At 41.9% G+C, this 21,611-nt stretch overlaps 2 protein-coding genes across 4 annotated transcripts in view; one reads left to right on the top strand and one right to left on the bottom strand.

Moving 5' to 3' along the window:
* Positions 1-21,611, top strand: part of LOC130283890 (alpha-aspartyl dipeptidase-like) — a 287,142-nt gene that overhangs the window by 195,377 nt on the left and 70,154 nt on the right. The gene's annotated exons all lie outside the window — the stretch shown is intronic.
* Positions 1-21,611, bottom strand: part of LOC130283889 (cytochrome P450 20A1) — a 69,817-nt gene that overhangs the window by 31,938 nt on the left and 16,268 nt on the right. For both annotated transcript variants that reach the window (XM_056533574.1, XM_056533575.1), the window contains exons 6-8: positions 10,360-10,438; positions 2,212-2,327; positions 1,233-1,287 (exon numbers count right to left, since the gene is read on the bottom strand). In XM_056533574.1, coding sequence (XP_056389549.1) covers positions 1,233-1,287; positions 2,212-2,327; positions 10,360-10,438 — 250 coding nt within the window. The remainder of the gene's footprint in view (positions 1-1,232; positions 1,288-2,211; positions 2,328-10,359; positions 10,439-21,611) is intronic.

Raw genomic sequence — 21,611 nt, 5'->3', positions numbered from 1 at the left:
TGGTGCAGGCGCCGGAGAGTAGGACTGTAAAAATGTCCGTAAATAGTGTGAAAAACAGACAAAAATACCTGTACCACGGTTTCTGCCCCCTAGTTTCAGAATGGCCGAGCAGGAAACTGTCCCCAGAATGAATAAAAAGGAGTGGACCCAAAACAGGGGGGGCTACAGAGGTTGAGAATCCTGAATAAATGATAGATTCGAAGAAAAAAGAAGGAGGGAGAAGGAATACTCACCTTGTCCTGGGAAAACTTACCTATTGAAGTCTTCAGCCAGCTATTATACACCTGCATCATGTCTGGCTGAAACAGCGAGACGAGCAGGGAAGGTAGGGGGACCCGGACCCAAAGGTACAACCCCAGGCACTGACCGGTGGAGAGAAGGGGTTGACAGTGCAAATGGGGGAACAGTGAGTGCTTTGCTCCTGAGCCCCCACCTAAAAAGAGAGACATAAAAGGATATCTAAATACACGACCCTAAACTAAAAAATAAGAAAATAAACGACCAGGTCTGGAGAACTCCAGACCTGTGTCTGCCTCCAACGGACACTAAGCTAAAACTGATAGCTTAGAGCATGTAGGCAAGTTATATCCTGCTGGGAGGGGCCGACTTTCTTTTGTTGCCTGGTGTCAGCCTCCTAGTGACAGCAGCAGATACCCCACGGTCTCTGTGTCCCCCAATGGAGCCGAACGAGAAACTATATTTTAGCTATCTTTTTGGTAGTGTAATTGATATGAAAAGTTCTCCTCTGTTAGGGGACTTTTACTGTACTGGTCAAAAAAGCTGGAAAAATATTTGCCCATCTATGTAAAATCAAAATAACGCATACAACCAGAATATGATCTTACGGACAATGCCATTTGATACTGATTAGTCTATATAGTTCCCTTTGTACTGTAGAAAGACTGCTATAATTTAGAAAACTTACTTTAAGGGCCCAGTATGGTTCATTCTAAAACATTTATGTGATACTGGACTTCAACCTTAGTTGTATCACAGATCATAAAAAAACAATAAACAAATATCTTGGGAAAACATATGAAAGACTTGTGCAGAGGAAAATTAGAGCAGTTGCGCACAGCAACCAGTCAGGTTTTTCATCTCCGCTATAGTGTGCTTATTGTGTACACTGCTGAATTATCACTTCTCACCCTAATGCAATTCAGAATAGAATGTGTAACATTGCCAGTAACAGTTATGTCAAGATTTATCAGTATTGGTAGGTAAAAACTTACAGTTTGCTGTGATCACACACCCTGCCAAGGAGAAGATCATACAGTCTTCTAGGACCTGGAGAAAACAAGTTTTTAGATTCTGTGATTCTGACAACTAATAATGAGATGCAGTAAGAGCAAATTCAAACTAGGTCAAAAAGAAAATTATCTGCAGAAAGACAAAAAAAAATGCCTCAGCTTACTAATTTTGTTTACACATTCGGAATTGAAATAAACATGAACTACTGCTTAAATAGGGCATAAAAGACGCAAGTAAAATATTTTTTGTCAGAGAAAGCAAGCAGGCTGAACCTATGCCCCTGCATGAGTGACAGATCAAAGGAAAACTAAGGCCCATGTTTATCACTGTATTTGCACCTTTTTTTCTACCACACTTTTCTCCAAAATTATTTCTAATTGTGTGTGGCACACTTTTATATAGCTCTACAATTCCTGGAGCTAATGGTTGTTGCCAAACTTATAAAATTGGCTTTTTATTTTTCAGTCAAGTGTCATGGAAACAGAGGCTAGCTGCTCAAGTGCCACAGTCTGGCACACCTCCTTGCTATTGCCTTACCTCCCAGCCCCTTCTTGACTGACAAACAGGGCTACACACAACCTGCTAAACTGGCTATACATACAATACAGGAAGAAAGGATTATTTTTTTAAATAAATAAATTCACTAAACAACCACCATATTGTTTGTCTGCTGGAGACGTCGATCTAACTGATTAAGCATGCAACTGATCTTCTTCATGGCTCACTGTTCTCCGCTTCTCGCTCTAGAAGTTGAATTCTTTAGCAAGTCTATGGAGCCATCTCCTGCAGCAAGTGAGGGAGAGAAGTGAAATGCTCAGATGAGCACTTCTCTCAGGTCATTCTAGTGATCGTGGGGATCGTAACACCAATAAAAACTTTTAACATGTTTTTTTTTTTTTTCAAATGACAGGGACACTAAGATTTTTACAACTGTGCGTCCTCTGCTAGTTGCTGACTCACCTGCTTGTCACTCAGGTTTCCTTGTAGCAATGAGTCCATGAACACATGTCGGCCAGGGTTCTTCCCTCTGCGCTCTTTAATAACTTTTTTCATTACAGTTTCCATTTCCAACAGAGCTTAAAACACAGAGGAGAAACTTATGTTAACTGCTGCTGTCATCTGTGGAAAAGGGAGTATTCTAGACATCTTAGGCTGGGTTCACACTACGTTTTGTCCCATACGGGAGCGCATACGGCAGGGGGGAGCTAAAAGCTCGCGCTCCCGTATGTCACCGTATGCGCTCCCGTATGTCATTCATTTCAATGAGCCGACCGGAGTGAAACGTTCGGTCCGGTCGGCTCATTTTTGCGCCGTATGCGCTTTTACAACCGGACCTAAAACTGTGGTCAACCACGGTTTTAGGTCCGGTTGTAAAAGCGCATACGGCGCAAAAATGAGCCGACCGGACCGAACGTTTCACTCCGGTCGGCTCATTGAAATGAATGACATACGGGAGCGCATACGGTGACATACGGGAGCGCGAGCTTTTAGCTCCCCCCTGCCGTATGCGCTCCCGTATGGGACAAAACGAAGTGTGAACCCACCCTTACAGAAACTATGCATTGACTACAAAAATGTCAGGTACTCTTACCCTATATGCAAAAGAAAGTGTAATGCTCTCTGCACTGCCATATAAAATAAAAAGGAACATTTAAGAATTAAAATAGGTAGAAAATTTGAGGTAAATCATTTCTATTAGGTCAATTAAGGGTCATGATGAACACTTTAACCCCTTAAGGACATGCGTCAAATGTACGGTGCTGCATAGAGATACTTCGCACACAGCACCGTACATTTACAGTGTGGCTGTGTAGTGAGCGTAGGAGCTGCGCTCGCTTCATTCACAGTGGGCCCCACTGGCTGTCAGCAGCCGCGGACCCGCCGGTAATGGCGGCCATTAACCCATCAAATGCTGTGATCAATACAGATCACGGCATCTGCGGCAGTGCAGCACTTAAAATGGCTGATCTGATCGCCCACGGCACTGCAGCGGGGACGATCAGCCAAGATGGTGGAAAAGGGTCCCCTCACCTACCTCTGTCCGTCTCCTGCAGAAGATCGCCGATAATACTGATCAGTGCTATGCCCTATGTTAGCACTGAACAGTATTAGCAATCTAATGATTATTATGAATAAATAGTCCCCTATGGGAACTAAAAAAGTTTTAAAAAAATTTAAAAAATAAAATAAAATAATAAAGTTTAAAAAAAGAAGGGAAGAAAAATGTGAAAAGCCCCTCCCCGAATAAAGTATTAAATCACTCCTTTTCCCCATATTAATACAAAAGAGGCTTAAAACAGGATAAATAATAAACATATTTGGCATTGTCGCATGCATAATTGTCCGAATTATAAAATATGTTAATAAAAATATAAAATTAATAAAAAGCGATCATAAAGTCATATATACACAAAAGTGGTACAAAAACAAATTACAGATCATGGCGCAAAAAATGAGCCCTCACACATCTCTGAATACGAATAAGAAAGTTAGAAGTGGTCAAAATAGGGCAATTTTAAACATAAAAAAAGTTTGAGAATTTTTAAAAGCAGTACAATAATAGAAATGTATGTAACCATGGGTATCACTTTAATCGTATTGACCCAGAGAAGAAAACATTGACCCAGAGAAGAAAACATGTCATTTTTACAGTAAAGTGTACAGCGTGAAAACGAAAACCCCCAAAATTAGCAAAAACAAGATTTTCACTTCAATTTTCTTACACAAAAAATAATTTTTTGGGTTTACTATACAGTCATGGCCGTACATGTTGGCACTAGAGATGAGCGAACTTACAGTAAATTCGATTCGTCACGAACTTCTCGGCTCAGCAGTTGATGACTTATCCTGCATAAATTAGTTCAGCTTTCAGGTGCTCCCGTGGGCTGGAAAAGGTGGATACAGTCCTAGAAGACTCTTTCCTAGGACTTTATCCACCTTTTCCAGCCCACCGGAGCACCTGAAAGCTGAATTAATTTTTGCAGGATAAGTCATCAACTGCCGAGCCGAGAAGTTCGTTACGAATCGAATTTACTGTAAGTTCGCTCATCTCTAGTTGGCACCCCTGAAAGTTTTCTAGAAAATGAAGTATTTCCCACAGAAAAGGATTGCAGTAACAGATGTTTTGATATACACATGTTTATTCCCTTTGTGTGTATTGGATCTAAGCCAAAAAAGGGAGGAAAAAAAAAGGACATAATGTCACACCAAACTCCAAAAATGGTCTGGACAAAATTATTGGCAACCTTTCAAAATTGTGGAAAAATAAGATTGTTTCAAGCATGTGATGCTCCTTTAAATTCACCTGGAGGCAAGTAATTGCTGTGGGCAATATAAAAATCACACCCAAAAGCAGATAAAAAGGAGAGAAGTTCACTTAGTCTTTGCATTGTGTGTCTGTGTGTGCCACACTAAGCATGGACAACAGAAAGAGAACTGTCTGAGGACTTGAGAACCAAAATTGTGGAAAAATATCAACAATCTCAAGGTTAAAAGTCCATCTCCAGAGATCTAGATTTGCCTTTGTCCACAGTGCGCAACATTATCAAGAAGTTTGCAAAGTTTGCATGGTCCTGTAGCTAATCTCCCTGAGCGTGGATGGAAGATAAAAAATAGATGAAAGGTATAAACACAATATAGTCCAGATGGTGGATAAGCAGCCCCAAACAAGTTCCAAAGATATTAAAGTTGTCCTGCAGGCTCAGGGAGCATCAGTGTCAGCGCGAACTATCCGTTGACATTTAAATAAAAGGACAACTGCAGTGGTACACATTTATATGTGCCCGGGCCTCAAAAATAAACAAAATAAACTCATACATACCTTCCTACGAGCCCCCGTTGGTCCGGCACAGGCCTCACAGTCCGGCAGTGCTGACATCTTTCCACTTCCTGGGGACGGGGACGCCGCAGAGCCGTCGGCGTATCAACGGCCGTAGTGATGTCCCGCCCCGGTCGGTGATAGGCTGAGCCCACTGTCATGTAAGAAGCCGGCCAGAGCTCCTTACATGACAGTGGGATCAGCCTATCACAGACCGGGGCGGGACATCACTACGGTCGATGATACGCCGATGGCTCTGCGGCATCCCCGTCCCCAGGAAGTGGAATGATGTCAGCACTGCCGGACCGTGAGGCCTGTGCCAGACCAACGGGGGCTCGTATGAAGGTATGTATGAGTTTATTTTGCCCGTGCACGGGCATACATAAATGTGTACCACTGCAGTTGTCCTTTAAATGAAGCGCTATGGCAGGAGACCCAGGAGGACCTCCCTGTTGATACAGACATTAAAAAGCAAGACTACATTCTGCCAAAATGAACTTGAGTAAGCAAAAATCCTTCTGGGAAAAAGTCTTGTGGACAGATGAAACCAAGATAGAGCTTTTTGGTAAAGCACATCATTCTACTGTTTGCCGAAAATGGAATGAGGCCTACAAAGAAAAGAACACAGTACCTACAGTGAAATATGGTGTAGGTTCAATGATGTTTGGGGGTTGTTTTGCTGCCTCGGGCACTGGGTGCCTTGAATGTGTAAAAGGCATCATGAAATCTGAGGATTCCCAACAGATTTTGGGTCACACTGTACAGCCCAGTGTCAGAAAGCAGACTTTGCGTCCAAGATCTTGGGTCTTCCAGCAGGACAATGACCCCAAACATACATCAAAATGCACCCAGAAATGGATGGCAACAAAGGGCTGGAGAGATCTGAAGTGGCCAGCAAGGAGTCCAGATCTAAATCTCAAAAACACCTGTGGAGAGATCTAAAAATTCCTGCTGGGAAAAGGCACACTTCCAATGAGACCTGGAGCAGTTTGCAAAGGAAGAGTGGTCCATCATTCCGGCTGAGAGGTGCAAGAAGCTTATTGATGGTTATAGGAAGCGATTGATTTCAGTTATTTTTTCCAAAGGGTGTGCAACCATATATTAAGTTAAGGGTGCCAATAATTTTGTCCAACACCATTTTTGGAGTTTGGTGTGACATCATGTCAAATTAGCTTTTTTTCCTCCTTTTTTGGTTTAGTTCCAATACACACAAAGGGGATAAACATGTGTGTAGCAAAACATGTGTTACTGCAATCCTTTTCTGTGAGAAATACCTAATTTTCTTAAAAAATTTCAGGGGTGTCCACATTTATGGCCATGACATTTTAGGGTAAAATGAGTGATGTCATTACAAAGTGGTCAGGCAAAAAACAAGTCCCCATATGGGTTTGTGAATGGAAAACTAAAAGAGTTATGGATTTTAGAAGGCGAGGAGGAAAAAATGAAACGCAAAAATAAAATTGGCTGTGTCCTTAAGGGGCTAAAGTGTATCTGTCATCAAAACAAAAAAATAAACAAACAAAACTTTTGACATGTCAGAGAGACTCAGCTGACTGCAAAAAAAATGCATGAATTCTCCTTATAAAATACATTTTAGTATTTAGTAAACAAAAAAAAAGCCCTACATATTTAGTTTTGCAATGTCGATAACAACCCCAACTATAAAAATATATCATTATTGATTCACCACAGTGAACACTTATATAAAAAAAAATTACAAAATCTGCAAATAAATGTCAGTATTTTGTTAACCTCTTCCTGACCCATGGCATACATGTACGTCTTGGGTCGGGTGGGCGGACATGATGGGGGCCCGCTGGTCGGGTCCGCGTCATGACCGAGAGTTGTCCGCTGCTATCAGCAGCTGACATATGCCGGTAATGACGGGCATCGGAGATAGCTCCGATGTCTGTCATTTAACTGTTTAAATACTGTGATCTATACAGATCACAACATTTAAAACTTAAATGCCGCCATTCCCTTGTGTCTAGTGGTCCCATAGCCAGCCTTAACCCCAGAACCACATGGGGGGACCTAGTGAAGGACCTACAGAGAGCTGGGACCAAAGTAACAAAGGCTACCAACAGTAACACATTACGCCGCCAGGGACTCAAATCATGCAGTGCCAGACGTGTCCCCCTGCTTAAGCCAGTACATGTCCGGGCCTGTCTGAAGTTTGCTAGAGAGGATTTGGATGATCCAGAAGAGAATTGGGAGCATGTCATATGGTCAGATGAAACATTTTGGTAAAAACTCAACACGTCGTGTTTGGAGGAGAAAGAATGCTGAGTTGCATCCAAAGAACACCATACCTACTGTGAAGCATGGGGGTGTAAACATCATGCTTTGGGATTGTTTTTCTGCTAAGGGACCAGGACGACTAATCCATGTAAAGGAAAATTAATGGGACCATGTATTTGGAGATTTTGAGTGAAAACCTCCTTTCATCAGCAAGGGCATTGAAGATGAAACGTAGCTGGGTCTTTCAGCATGACAATGATCCCAAACACACCGCCCAGGCAACAAAGGAGTGGCTTCGTAAGAAGCATTTCAAGGTCCTGGATTGGCCTAGCCCATCTACAGATCTCAACCCCTTAGAAAACCTTTTGAGGGAGTTGAAAGTCCATGTTGCAACAGCGCCAAAACATCACTGCTCTAGAGGAGATCTGCATGGAGGAATTGGCAAAAATACCAGCAACAATGTGTGAAAACCTTGTGAAGACTTACAGAAAACATTTGACCTCTGTCATTGCCAACAAAGGGTATATAACAAAGTATTGAGATGAACTTTTGTTATTGACCAAATACTTATTTTCCACCATAATTTGCAAATAAATTCTTAAAAAATCAGACAATGTGATTTTATGGATTTTTTTCTCATTCTTTTTCTATGATGAAAATTACAGGCCTCTCATCTTTTTAAGTGGGAGAGCTTGCACAATTGGTGGCTGCCTAAATACTTTTTTGCCCCACTGTATGTTTCTGATCCTGCACAGTGAACGTCGTAAATGCAAAAATATTTCAAACACCAAAACTGCTGATTTTTGGTTACATTTCATCCCAAATAAAAAGTGATCAAAAAGCCACAACTACACAATTATGGTACTGTTAAAAACTACAGCTCATGGCACAAAAGACAAACCCTAACACACATTCATAGGTGGAAAAATAAAAAAAGCTATACGGGTGAGAACATGCTAATGAACAAAGTTTTGTTTTGTTTTTTCAAGGTTTGCTTTTTTTTTTTTTACCATAAATTGATACAAAAATTATTCAAGTTTGGTATCATTGGAATCGTACTGACCCACTGAATTATGGCGGAATGCCAGATTTACCGTATTTTGAAATCTGAAAAAATGATTGCTCTATAAAATTGTGCAATTCCATATTTTTTCAATTTTGCCCTGCATATAATGTTTTTCTGGCTTTGTAATACATTGTATGGAAAAAAAAAAGTGAATTAGTGGAAAGTCCAACTCGTCATGCAGAGAATTAGTCCTAATACAACTTTGTCAGTCGAAAAATAAAAAAAAGTTATGGGTCTTAGAAGGTAAAGAGGGAAAAAAAAGTGAGCCAGAAAAATTTTTTTGCTGGGTCATGAAGGGGTTAATCCGCCTCCCAAAAAATATGGAAAAGATAAGTCGTGCCACAACCAACTCCAACAAAAAATTAAGTCTTAAACCATATTCTATTTTTTAAATATTTACCGTAATTTTAAGAGTGCTTCCCTCAAGCGGCTGGCTATGTGGAAAAAATAAAAAAGCAATAGCTCTTTGAGTGAGATGATGAAAAAAAAAATGAAGAAATGTTTGAGCAATAAGACCCTAATACTTTGTCACTAAGGGGTTAAATGTAAAGTAAACCTTGCAATGAATGGACTATAAAAGTTAAAAAGCTAAAAAAAAATAAGATTGCTAAAAAGTGTTTTAATTGTGTGCAGGATTTTCCTAATGTTGCTAAAACAGTTTTGTATAAATTATGCAGAGAACATAGGGGTTAATTTGATGCAGATCTGTTCCATTGTTGTTTGGGGAATGACATGTGAGGGCTTAACCAAGAAATAAGCTTAACAAGGGGGTTTCCCCCAATGTGTAAATATGATTTAAGATAAATCCCATATGAGGACTACATACTGTTATGCCCTTCATGCACAAGACCGAAGCACCGCTCCGGTGCTTTGGGACACCGCTCACGTGATCCAGTCTACCCACAGTCAAAAATGCGGGCAATAAAGGTAGCAGATCAGAGGGGAGAATGTGTTACTGTGCTCCCCCCTGGCACTGCTTCTCCCTCCCATCTTAATTGTATTGCCACCTCCTAGGACACACTTTACCAGCTGTTTTTGCTCCTCCATCCTGGGCTCTGTGTCCAGTACAGCAAAACTTTACTACACAGAGAGTATGCCCCCCTGATCAATAAGTAATTTCCATGGCATCCTAACCGAGGGCGCAACGGAAATTAGATAAATAAGCAGGGACACATGCAGACAGCTGGTAACAAGACAGATACGCAGAAAGCCTATGCCTATTGAGTCATGGGGCTCAGTGAAGACAGGAGAGCAAAGAAAGGAGAAGTGTGATCACATGACTCAGTGATGTGCCAACCACTGGGGGGGCACGACATGGCAGTGATGTAATGACTGGGGGACAGATATAATGAAGGGTTCATGCGATGGGCGGTGAGTGACACCCACAACAGAGAAGGGTACTTTGGGTGTGCACAGGAGAGCCATATCCGTTTATAGTCCCCATATGGTGTTTATTTTTGTTATATTCATAGTTAAGTGGAAAACTCCTTTAACAATCCTTCCATCCTACATCAGACGGCAGGAGGCTTCTCCTTGGACACATCTTTGTAGGTTTCTCCATTTTTATTCCAATGAGATAAAATATGATTAAAGGGAAAAGGGAAGGGAGAAGAACTGCTGGGACATTTATTGTTAATTTTCCATGTTTACACTTTCATTAAAGCGTTAATGACATTTGAATAAACATTTTATAGGTTGTCCAGACATGTGAATAGTTTAGATTGCACTGGGTCTCACTCCTAAGACCCACTGCAATAGCGAGTTACAGACAGGTGAAGTTTGGAGCAGTGCGTGCCTCACTCCCCGACTGTCACTGAAATCCGACCCTTTACTGCATCAGTCTATCGAGTGAAGGAGTCGGACGGATTGGCCATGCACTTCACAGGGTTATCTCTCTGGACAACATGTCAAAAGTTTATTCAAATGACGGTAACAATTTAAAGTTGATGTTACTGTAATACCAAATTCGAAAAAAAAAACTCACCATTTTCATACTGTTTTTTTCGATTGGGACTCCTTTCTATAGATCCATCAAGGAAGCCTTTCCCAATCTCAGACCAAATCTGAAATGACATAGGTATGTTTGTTTGTGTACAGTTTATACTGAATTAAACTTCCTACACATCATGTTCACTAATATTTATCAATTCCTTAGATATCTATCATCACAGGAATGGTACAGATCGTCAAGTTGTCTATATATTCATAGATACAAGATTACTTTATGTTCAGCAATATCCGACTCTCCCATAGAGCTGCATTGAGGGGGAGTGTCGGCCACAGCTTTGTGTGGTGGTTGAACACGCCCCATTCAGGAGAAGAGCCGGGGCCACGTACGGGAAATCGCATGTGGGGGGGGGGGGGGGGCAGTGGTCTGACCCCACGCGATCTATATTAAGATAGGAGATACGTTTTTGTATCTATAATGGGAATTTAATGGGAATTGTATAATGCACCATGCTGAGGTGGCATCCAGGAGCTACAAATGTATCACATTAAAGGGGTACTAAGACATCTTATCCCCTATCCAAAGGATAGGGGATAATATGTCTGACCGCGGGGGTCCCGCGGCTGGGGACCTCCGCAATCTTGCATTCGGCACCCACCTCTTTGAGCTGCACGCCGCGCTGCCAGCTCACAAACTGACGGGTGCCAACCACGGGGCCGGAGTATCGTGACGTCACGACTCCGCCCCCGTGTGGCGTCACGCCTCGCCCCCACTATGCAAGTCTATGGGAGGGGGCTTAACACATAAGTGGCACTTCAACACATAAATCACCCTATTTCTAAATCATTGCTCCCAGCTGTTACTATAGCTTACAATGTTATTTCCCTATTCTAGCCCTGCAAGAATACATTTTAGATTTAGTGCATGTAATGCTGTAATATATTCATTTTTTTTTTTTCGGGACAGTTTTTTTTACTGGGGTTGAAAACAACATAGAATATTTTCTTGTTGCATTCAATTACATTCTATTGTTAAAAAGGTTTTGTAGTGCCACAATGTTTTTTCGGCCAGGCCTGTTCCCTGCTGATCAACACTTCCTGCTTTAGTCTCAATACGCATGAAATACCTGGTCACCCAATCACTTGCTGAGGCGGGTCACTGCTATTGCTAGTGATTGGCCCATTTCCTGTGGGTAAAGACATTACGACCAGTGGGGATAGGGCCTGGACAATAAAAATGTTGTGCTAATGTAAAACTCCTTAACCTGTTGGGAATACAGGTACGCCTTCGTGTCCTGGTACCTGTACGCCCTCCGTATTTTCGATCACCACCACTCGCCAGGCGGTGTTAGGACCGGGATGACTGATGATATCTGAGATGCCCCATGTCGGTGATCGCCGCAAATTGCAGGTCAATTCAGACCATCAATTTGTGGCGATTCCAGGCCAATCCTAAAGGATAGGAGCAAGGTGGCAGGGATCAGGACTGACCGACCAATGGCAGTTGGGTGCGGGGGGGTTTAAGTTAATTTCCCCTGCTCTGCTTACCGATCGAAGTCCGGGCGCGGCTTACCGGAGCAGCGGTGGTACAGTCCAGATATCGATCGGCAGCGGCAGCAGGAGGAGTGTGGCCGGAAAGAGCGGTGGTGGAGGAGGTCGCAGTGAAGATCGCTGGTAAGTAATCTTCACTGTGGCCTTCTAAAAGTTTCAAATCTTCAACTCCCAGCATGCAAAAGGCTGTCTGGGCATGCTGGGAGTTGTAGTTTTGCAATATCTGGAGGGCCACAGTTAGGGACTCATTAGGGATATAGGATGAACGTGATGGACTTTGGTCTTTTTTCAACCTTATGAACTATCTAGGAGTTTTAAAACTACAACTCCCAGCATGCTGGGACAGCCTTTGGCTGTCTGGGTATGCTGGGAGTCGTAGTTTTGCAACATCTGGAGGGCCACAGTTTGGAGACCACTGTTAGTATTCTCCAAACTGTGGTCCTCCAGATGTTGAAAAACTACAACTTTCAGCATGCACTGACTGTCTGGGCATGCTGGGAGTTGAAGTTTTGCAACAACTGAAGTGGCACAGTTTGGAGACCACTATATGGTGGTCTCCAAACTGTAGCCCTCCAGATGTTGCAAAACATTCCCAGCATGCCCAGACAGTCAGGGATGATCGGCAGTGTAGTTCTGCAATATCTGACCCTTTAGATGTTGCAGAACTACAACTCTCAGCATGCCTGGACAGTCTGGGCATGCTTGGAGTTGTAGTTCTGCAACATCTGGAGGGCTACAGTTTGGAGAGCACTACTTAGCGGTCTCCAAACGGTTCTTCCCCAGTTGTTGCATAACTACAACTCCTAGCATGCCTTTCATCTGTCAGTGCATGCTGGGAGTTGTAGTTTTGCAACAGCAGGAGGCACACGGGTTGGAATCACGGAGCCAGAGTGTTTCCTAACTCAGTGGTTCCCCAACATGCTGTTGTTGCCCCATACTTTTCATTTTCACAAGAGGTAAAAGGAAAAAAAAAAAAGACCCCCAAAATTTGTAACGCAATGTCTCATGAGAACAGAAATACCCCATATGTAGGTGTAAAATGCTCTGCGGACGCACAACAAGGCTCAGGAGTGAGAGCGCCCTATGTACATTTGAGGCCTAAATTGGTGATTTGCACAGGGGTGGCTGAATTTACAGTGGTTCTGACATGAACACAAAAAGAAAAACACCCATATGTGACCCCATTTTGGAAACTATACCCCTCAAGGAACGTAACAAGGGGTATAGTGAGCTGTATCACCCTACAGGTCTTTGACAAATTTTCGTTAAAGTTGGATGGGAAAATGAAAAAAAAAATGTCTGTGAAATGCTGGTGTTACCCCAATTTTTTTCATTTTCACAAGGGATAATAGGAAAAAAGCTAAATTTGTAACACCATTTCATCTGAGTAATACCCCATGTGTGGACGTAAAGTGCTCTGCGGGCGAACTACAATGCTCAGAAGAGAAGGAGCGCCATTGGGCTTTTGGGCGTTTACAAAGCCGTTGGGTGTTTACAAAGCCCCCATAGTGCCAGAACAATGGACCCCCCCCCCCCCACATGTGACCCCATTTTGGAAACTACACCCCTCATAAAATATAACAAGGGGTACAGTGAGCATTTACACACCACAGGCGTCTGACAGATTTTTTGAACAGTGGTCCGTGAAAATTAAAAATTTAATTTAGCATTTGCACAGCCCACTGTTCCAAAGATCTGTCAAATGCCAGTGGGGTGTAAATGCTCTCTGCACCCCTTACTACATTCCGTGAGGGGTGTAGTTTCCAAAATGGGGTCACATGTGGGGAGGTATTTCCATACTCAGAAGGAATGGGTTTATAAATTTTTGGGGCTTTTCTTTTCCTATTACCCCTTGTGAAAATGAAAAATTTGGGGTAATAACAGCATTTTAGTGAAAAATGTTTACGTCCCACTTTAACGAAAGTTCATAAATCACCTGTGGGGTGTTAAAGCTCACTGGACCCCTTGTTACGTTCCTTGAAAGGTGTAGTTTCCAAAATAGTGTGCCATGTTTTTTTTTTTACTGTTCTGGCATCATGGGGGCTTCCTAAATGCGACATGCCGCCCAAAAACCATTTCAGCAAAATTCGCTCTCTAAAAGTCCAATGTCACTCCTTCCCTTCTGAGCCCTCTAGTGCACCCACAGAACACTTTACATCCAGATATGAAGTTTTTCCTCACTCAAGAGAAATGGGGTTACAAATTTTGGGGGGCATTTTCTCCTATTACTCCTTGTGAAAATGAAAAGTTTGAGAGAGGACAATCCAGCTCCCAAGGTGCAAGTACAATAAAACTTAACGTTTACTTCAATTAAAAATAAAATTCTGTGGTGGAAGCGAGTGGTGACATGTCACTTTAAAATCGAAGTGAAACGCTGACACGTTTCGAGCATATGCTCTTAGTCATGGCAGTGATATTATCGCACTGAGGGGTTTAAGTACACATTTGCAAATAACACAAACCTCCTTTCAGATACGCCCACTGGTCTCTGCAGCCGGAACTGACATCAAGTTCCCAATACAGGTGCAACATGATTACTTAAAAATGCGTTATGTGGCAGCATGTGACTACGTTTTTCAAAGCTATTTATAATTCCTCGCTGAACTCGCATATGGATTGTTTTTTTTTTTGTGTTTTTAGTGTAGCTTTTTGTTCGTTGTGATGCTCCATAACTTTTTTTTTCCAGTTGCTTTTTCTCTGCTTAAAATTTATTTCGTTCTAATCTTATTCATTGCTTGAACCATGTTCACACAGGGCGATAATGAATATCTGCTTCCATGTCTTAAATGAAGGTTTTTCTTTTTTGTTTTTTCCGTATACATTGGGAGCATAGTATATCGAGTCTTTTTGTACATATTTATCTCGATACATGAAAGAAATTCATTTTCAATCTTGTGAATTGTATTTATAAATTTATTCAGTTTTTTATGAAGTATCTGAGGTTATTGAGTGAAGTGCATATGAAGACTCAGCGAGTTGATCATAAGCTTGGAATAAACAAAAGGAAACGTATATTACTGAAGGAATGTTTAGTCATAAAGTTTATACCTTGGCGTGTATTCACATTGTGCAGTAATTTAAACGTGGGTTTTTATGCTGTGTATGTTTCTGGAGTTTTATTTTGTGTAACAAACTTTTTGGATAGGATTTGGCTTTATACTATAGAGAGAAATATAAAGTCCTGTGAATGTTTATACATTTTTTTTAATGTGCATTCACATTGTACGTCAAGTAACTTGGTTTGGAATTCTTGTACGTATCTTGGTCATTCAACAGGAAAGGAGAGTAAGTAATCGTGCTGCACCTGTGAATGTTTGATTTAGGCACATGTTCACATGTTGCAGCATGCAGAAATGAAAAATGTGTTATGTGGCTGCATGTGAATAAGTTTTTCAAAGCTATTTATAATTCCTGGCTGAATCTGTATATGGATTGTGGAGTTCTTGTGTACCGTAGCTTTTTGTCTGTTGTGCCGTTCCATTCTTTTTTTTTTTCTGGTTGCTTTTTTTTCTGTAAAAATTTTCTTTTGTTTGAATTTTATCTATTGTTTGAACCATGTTCACATGGGGCGATAATAAATACCAGCTTCCTTGTCCGTAATAAAGTTTTTTCTCCATATACATTCGGAGTATAGTATACTGAGTCTTTTTGTACATTTCTATCTCGATACATGAAAGAGATTAATTTTCAATGTTGTGAATTGTATTAATAATTTATTCCGTTTTTTTTATGAAGTATCGGAGGTCTTTGAGTGAGGTGCATAAGAAGACTCAGCAAGTTGATCATAAGTTTGAAACAAACAAATGGAAACGTATATTACTGAAGGAATGTTTCCTCTCAGAGTTTACACTTTGGCGTGTGTTCACATTGTGCAGTAATTCAAATGCAAGTTTTCATTCTGTGTATGTTTCTGGAGTTTTATTTTGTGCAACAAACTTTTTGGATATGATTTGGCTTTATACTATAGAGAAATATGAAGTCCTGTGAACGTTTATACATATATTTTTTTTATGTGTATTCACATTGTACGTCAAGTAACTTTGTTTGGAATTCTCGTATGTATCTTGGTCATTCAACAGAAAAGTAGAGTAAGTAATCATGTTGCACCTGTATTGGGAACTTGATGTAAGTTCCGGCTGCAGAGACCTGTGGGCGTATCTGAAAGGAGGTTTGTGTTATTTAAACCCCTCAGTACGATAATATCACTGCCCTGACTATGTCAGAACCACTGTAACCAGCAGCCAACCATGTGCAAATCACCAGTTTAGGCCTCAAATGTACATAATGCGCTCTCACTCCTGAGCCTTGTTGTGCGCCCGCAGAGCATTTTATGCCCATATATGGGGTATTTCCGTACTTGGGAGAATTTGTGTTACAAATTTTGAGGGTCTTTATTTCCTTTTACCTCTTATAAAAATTAAAAGAATGGGGCATGTTAAAGAAAAAAAAATTTTTTTTTACACTAACACGATGGTGTAGACCCCAACTTTACCTTTTCATAAGGGGTAAAAGGAGAACCCCCCCCCCCCAAATTTGTAGCGCAATTTCTCCTGAGTACGGAAATACCCCAAGCGTGGCCCTAAACTGTTGCCTTGAAATACGACAGGGTTCTGAAGTGAGAGAGCGTCATGCGCATTTGAGGCCTAAATTAGGGATTTTCATAGGGGTGTACTCGGATGCAAGAGTTACACTTGCCTCCTCCACCAAAAATACTGTACGTCAGTTTTCCCCAAACAGGGTGCCTCCAGCTGTTGCAAAGCTCCCAGCATGCCTGGACAGTCAATGGCTGTCCGGAAATACTGGGAGTTGTTATTTTGGAACAGCTGGAGGCTGTTACAAGAGGTTTTAAATTTTTATTGGGGGGGGCGGCAACAGTGTAAGGGTGTAGTGTATATGTAGTGTTTTACTCTTTATTTAGGGTTAGTGTCGTGTTTTTAGGGTACATTCACAAGGGGAGGTTTATAGTGAGTTTCCCGCTGCAGTGGAAAATTTGCCGTATCTCAAACTTGAAGCGGGAAATTTGCTGTAAACCCCGCCCCCATGTGTATGTACCCTGTACATTCATGTGGGGGAGGGGGTGGAGGGGGCAAAACTACAACTCCCAACGTGCACTGACAGACCATGCATACTGGGAGTTGTAGCTATGCAACAGCTAGAGGCACACTGGTTGGGATTGGGAAACACTGAATTAGGTAACAGACTACAACAGTGTTTCTGCACCACTGTCTGTTTCCTAACTCAGTGTTTCCCAACCCATGTGCCTCCAGCTGTTGCAAAACTACAACTCCCAGCATGCATGGTCTGTCAGTGCATGCTGGGAGTTACAGTTTTGCAACAGCAGGAGGCACACAGGTTGAGAAACACTGAGTTAGGAAACAGACAATGTTTCCCAACCAGTGCGCCTCCAGTTGTTGCAATACTACAACTCCCAGCATGCCCAGACTGCCGAAGGGCATGTTGGGAGTTGTAGTTATGCAACAACTGGCGAACAGTTTGAAGACCACTGTGTAGTGGTCTCCAAACTGTAGCCCTCCAGATGTTGCAAGACTTCAACTTCAAGCATGCCCAGACTGCCCAGGCATGCTGGGAGTTTTAGTTCAGCAACATCTGAAGGGCCAGATGTTGCCGAACTACAACTCTCAGCATGCCTGGACAGTCTCGGCATGCTTTGAATTGACATCTAGAGCGCTACAGTTTGGACACCACTATATAGTGGTCTCCAAACCGTGTCCTTCCAGATGTTGCAAAACTACAACTTCCAGCATGCTGAGACTGTCCAAGCATGCTGGGAGTTGTAGTTCTGCAACATCTGAAGGGCCAGATGTTACAGAACTACAACTCCTAGCATGCCTGGTCAGTCTGGGCATGCTGAGAGTTGTAGTTTTGAAACATCTGGAAGGACAGTTGTCTCCAAACTGTGGCCCTCCAGATGTTGCAAAACTACAACTCCCAGCATACCCAGACAGCCAAAGGCTGTCTCGGCATGCTGGGAGTTGTAGTTTTAAAACTCCTAGATAGTTCATAAGGTTGAAAAAAGATCAGAGTCCATCACATTTAACCTATATCCCTAATGAGTCCCTACTGAGTTAATCCAGAGGAAGGCAAAAAACCCTCATACTAGTGGTAAAAAATTATTTCCAGACTCCAAATATGGCATCAGAATAAATCCCTGGATCAACGTTCTGTCCCTATAATTCTAATATACATAACCAGCAATGTTCTTACTTTCCAAAAATGCATCCAGACCCCTTTTAAATTATTTTACAGAGTTCCCCATGACCACCTCCTCCGGGAGAGAATTCCACAGTCTCACTGCTCTTACAGTAAAGAATCCCCGTCTGTGCTGGTGTAGAAACCTTCTTTCCTCTAAACGGAGAGGATGCCCCCTTGTTATAGATACGGTCCTGGGTATAAATAGATCGTGGGAAAGATCTCTGTACTGTCCCCTGATATATTTATACATAGTTATTAGGTCTCCCCTAAACCTTCTTTTTTCTAAACTAAATAACCCTAATTCTGATAATCTTTCTGTGTACTGTAGGCAATCTTCACTGCTGTATCTGGGAAAACGCCGCCACCACTTGCCTACGCCTCCTGTCAGCTTTCGCCTCCTGTCCCAGGTCCTCCAGAACCCAGGTAACCGGCGCCGTCGGTCCCCGCCGCATCCACAGGCGGGGGCAGTTTGAGGGGTGCAGTTTTCATATTGGGGTCCATTATAGGGGATTTCCAACATAAAGACCCTCATATTCGCTTCAAATCTTAACTGGTCCCTGAAAAAAAATCTGATTTTGAAATTTTCGGGAAGAAAATGGTAAATTGCTGCTATACTTTGAAGCCCTCTGATGTCTTCAAAAAGTAAAAAACATGTCAACTTTATGATGCCAACATAAAGTAGACATATTGTATATGTGAATCAATTTGTAATTTATTTGACTTGTCCGATTCCGCCGCCATCTTCCCCCGCTCTGCCCCGACATCCAGGGGCGGGCAGAGCAGGGGAAATCAACGTTCCCCCCGCCCCTGCCCTGCGATTCGCCTATCAGTCTTGATCGGTAAATCGCAGGGGATAGGAGGAGGTGGCACCCCTGCCACCTCGCTCCTATCCTTTAGGATGATCTGGGCTGTCTCTGACAGCTCCGATCATCCCTAATTTCCGAGCTATCGGGTCATCAGAGACCCGATCAGCCCGGAATAGCCGCGAATCGCTGATCTGACCCCCCCCCCAGGCATTTGCATGGGATGCCTGCTGAAATCATTCAGTTCCTGCATCCCGTTCCGATGCCCATCCGGCTAGTTTTGGGGATCAAAATTCCCACGGGCGCACAGGTACGCCCTTGGTCCTTAAGTACCAGGATGCAAGGGCGTATCCATACGGCCATGGTCCCCAACAGGTTAAAGTGACATGTAATAATAATTATAATAATAATAATTTATTTATATAGCGCCTACAAATTCTGCAGCGCTTAATGTCACCACTCACTTCCACCACTGAATTTTATTTTTAATTGTATGAAGTAAACGTTAAGTTTTATTGTACTTGCACCTTGGGAGCTGGATTTTTGGGACCTTGTTCTCTGTATGAATGCCACGGGATTGGTGGAACCCTGCATCGTGCTTCCATAATATCATCTGTCTGTGTCTGGAGTCTCCAAGCGGTGAGCTAATCTATATCCCTTCTGTACCTCAATTTACCCCTTGTTCCTTTCCTTGAGGGGCGTAGTTTCCAAAATGGTGTGCATGTGTTTTTTGGTTTTGTTTTTTAACACTGTTCTGGCATCATGAGACTTCCTAAATGCGATATGCCCCCCAAAACCTATTTCAGCAAAATACGCTCTCCAAAATGTAATTGTTTCTCCTTCCCTTCTGAGCCCTCTAGTGCACCCACAGAGCACTTTATATCCACATATGAGGTATTTCCTTACTCGAGAGAAAATGAATTACAAATTTTGGGGGCCTTTTTACCTTTTACCCCTTGTAAAAATGAAAAAAATGGGGCTACAATAACAGGTTAGTGTAAAAAAATTTAGATTTAGATTTTTCTCCTCCATTTTGCTGCTATTTCTGTGAAACACCTAAAGAGTTATCAAACTTTTTGAATGTTATTTTGAATACTTTGAGGGGTGCAGTTTTCATATTGGGGTCCATTATAGGGGATTTCCAACATAAAGACCCTCATATTCGCTTCAAAACTTAACTGGTCCCTGAAAATTTTTTGTGAAAAAATGGTAAATTGCTGCTATACTTTGAAGCCCTCTGATGTCTTCAAAAAGTAAAAACATGTCAACTTTATGATTCCAACATAAAGTAGACATATTGTATATGTGAATCAATTTGTAATTTATTTGACTTGTCCGATTTAACATTTTTCCTGAAATTTTGGAATTTTTCACCAATAAATGCTGCAAGTAGCGACGAAATTTTACCACAAACATAAAATAGAATATGTCATGAAAAAACAATCTTGGAATGATATTTATAAGTAAAAGCATCCCAGAGTTATTAATGCATAAAATGATAGGGGTCAGATTTGAAAAAAATGCTCCCGTCCTTAGGGGCATAATGGGCTCCGTCCCCAAGGGGTTAAACCTTCATCACACATTTGATAAACCTTTCTTGTTTACTACCAGTGGGTAAAACACTGTTCTGATCATGTGATTGTCACACGGCTGCAAGACTCATAACAGTACAGTTAAAGCAAATCAACCACAAATCTCCTTCTGAACCATTAGCACTGTACCATACTTTTCAATAAAAGCATTCATATCATACCTTTGAAAGTGTTCATCTTCATTTCCATGAAAATGCTGCTTTATTAGCCATGCCAGTGTCAAGAAGGAGTGACCAGGGGCTGCAACACCTCTGTGCTGTGATTGCCCTCGTACAGACTGTAAGAAAAAGGCTGCTACTTCAATAGCCCACTGTGCGATTTGAGTAGGGCTTGGTGCTGCTAGCTGAGCCCTGCATGTCTTTCATACAGCAAAAGAGCGTGAATTCAGCGCAGAGAGGTGTTGTGGCTCTTGTGACAACCTGTGTATCCATCTTATGTTCAGGACAGATTTTCTTCTACTGGAAGTAACCAATTAATTTTCCTATTGAATGACTGTAAGCACTGATCTTGAAAACAACAAGTAATTGATAAAGAAAGTAACTTTCATTATACAAATAATGACATTTGTTTGCCAAAACTCCCCTATTTTTAATAAGTTTTGACTGGCAGAGAGAGCCACCAAGTACTTTGAAGGGCAGAAGACAGGGCAAATATTTACTTTATGTAGATCAGGGCTTCACAAATTTGTTATGAATATAGGAGCTGGCTAAAAAAAAAATTAAAAGCCAGAATGCCACATGTAACACAAAGTGACATATGATCAGACATTATGTCCTCCCATCTCTTCCTGTGTCACAGTACTTAGTGTCCCCTCATCTCTCTTCATGTGTCACAGCCATTAGTGTCCCCTCATTTGTCTTCATGTGTCTGTTTTGTTTTTCTCTCATCTCTGAAAAAAGCAAACTAACTGTACTTACCTACGCATCCGTTCCAACTGTGATCCCCCATTCTACCTCCGGTTGGCGCTTCAGTGTTACATGAGCAGCAGATATCACATGAATGCTGCAGCCAATAAAATTGAAAATAGATAGACAGCCCATATTGTAAAGGGCTGACAAAAACCTAGGTGCCACGACAAAATTCTTAGTTGCCATGTTGACTTGGTGCCTTGGATTTGTCAAGCACAGATG

The sequence above is a fragment of the Hyla sarda genome, chromosome 8 (assembly GCF_029499605.1).
Source record: "Hyla sarda isolate aHylSar1 chromosome 8, aHylSar1.hap1, whole genome shotgun sequence".
Taxonomy (NCBI): Eukaryota; Metazoa; Chordata; class Amphibia; order Anura; family Hylidae; genus Hyla; species Hyla sarda.
The sequence above is the reverse complement of the archived record's forward strand: the minus strand, read 5'-3'. Positions and strand labels throughout refer to the sequence as shown.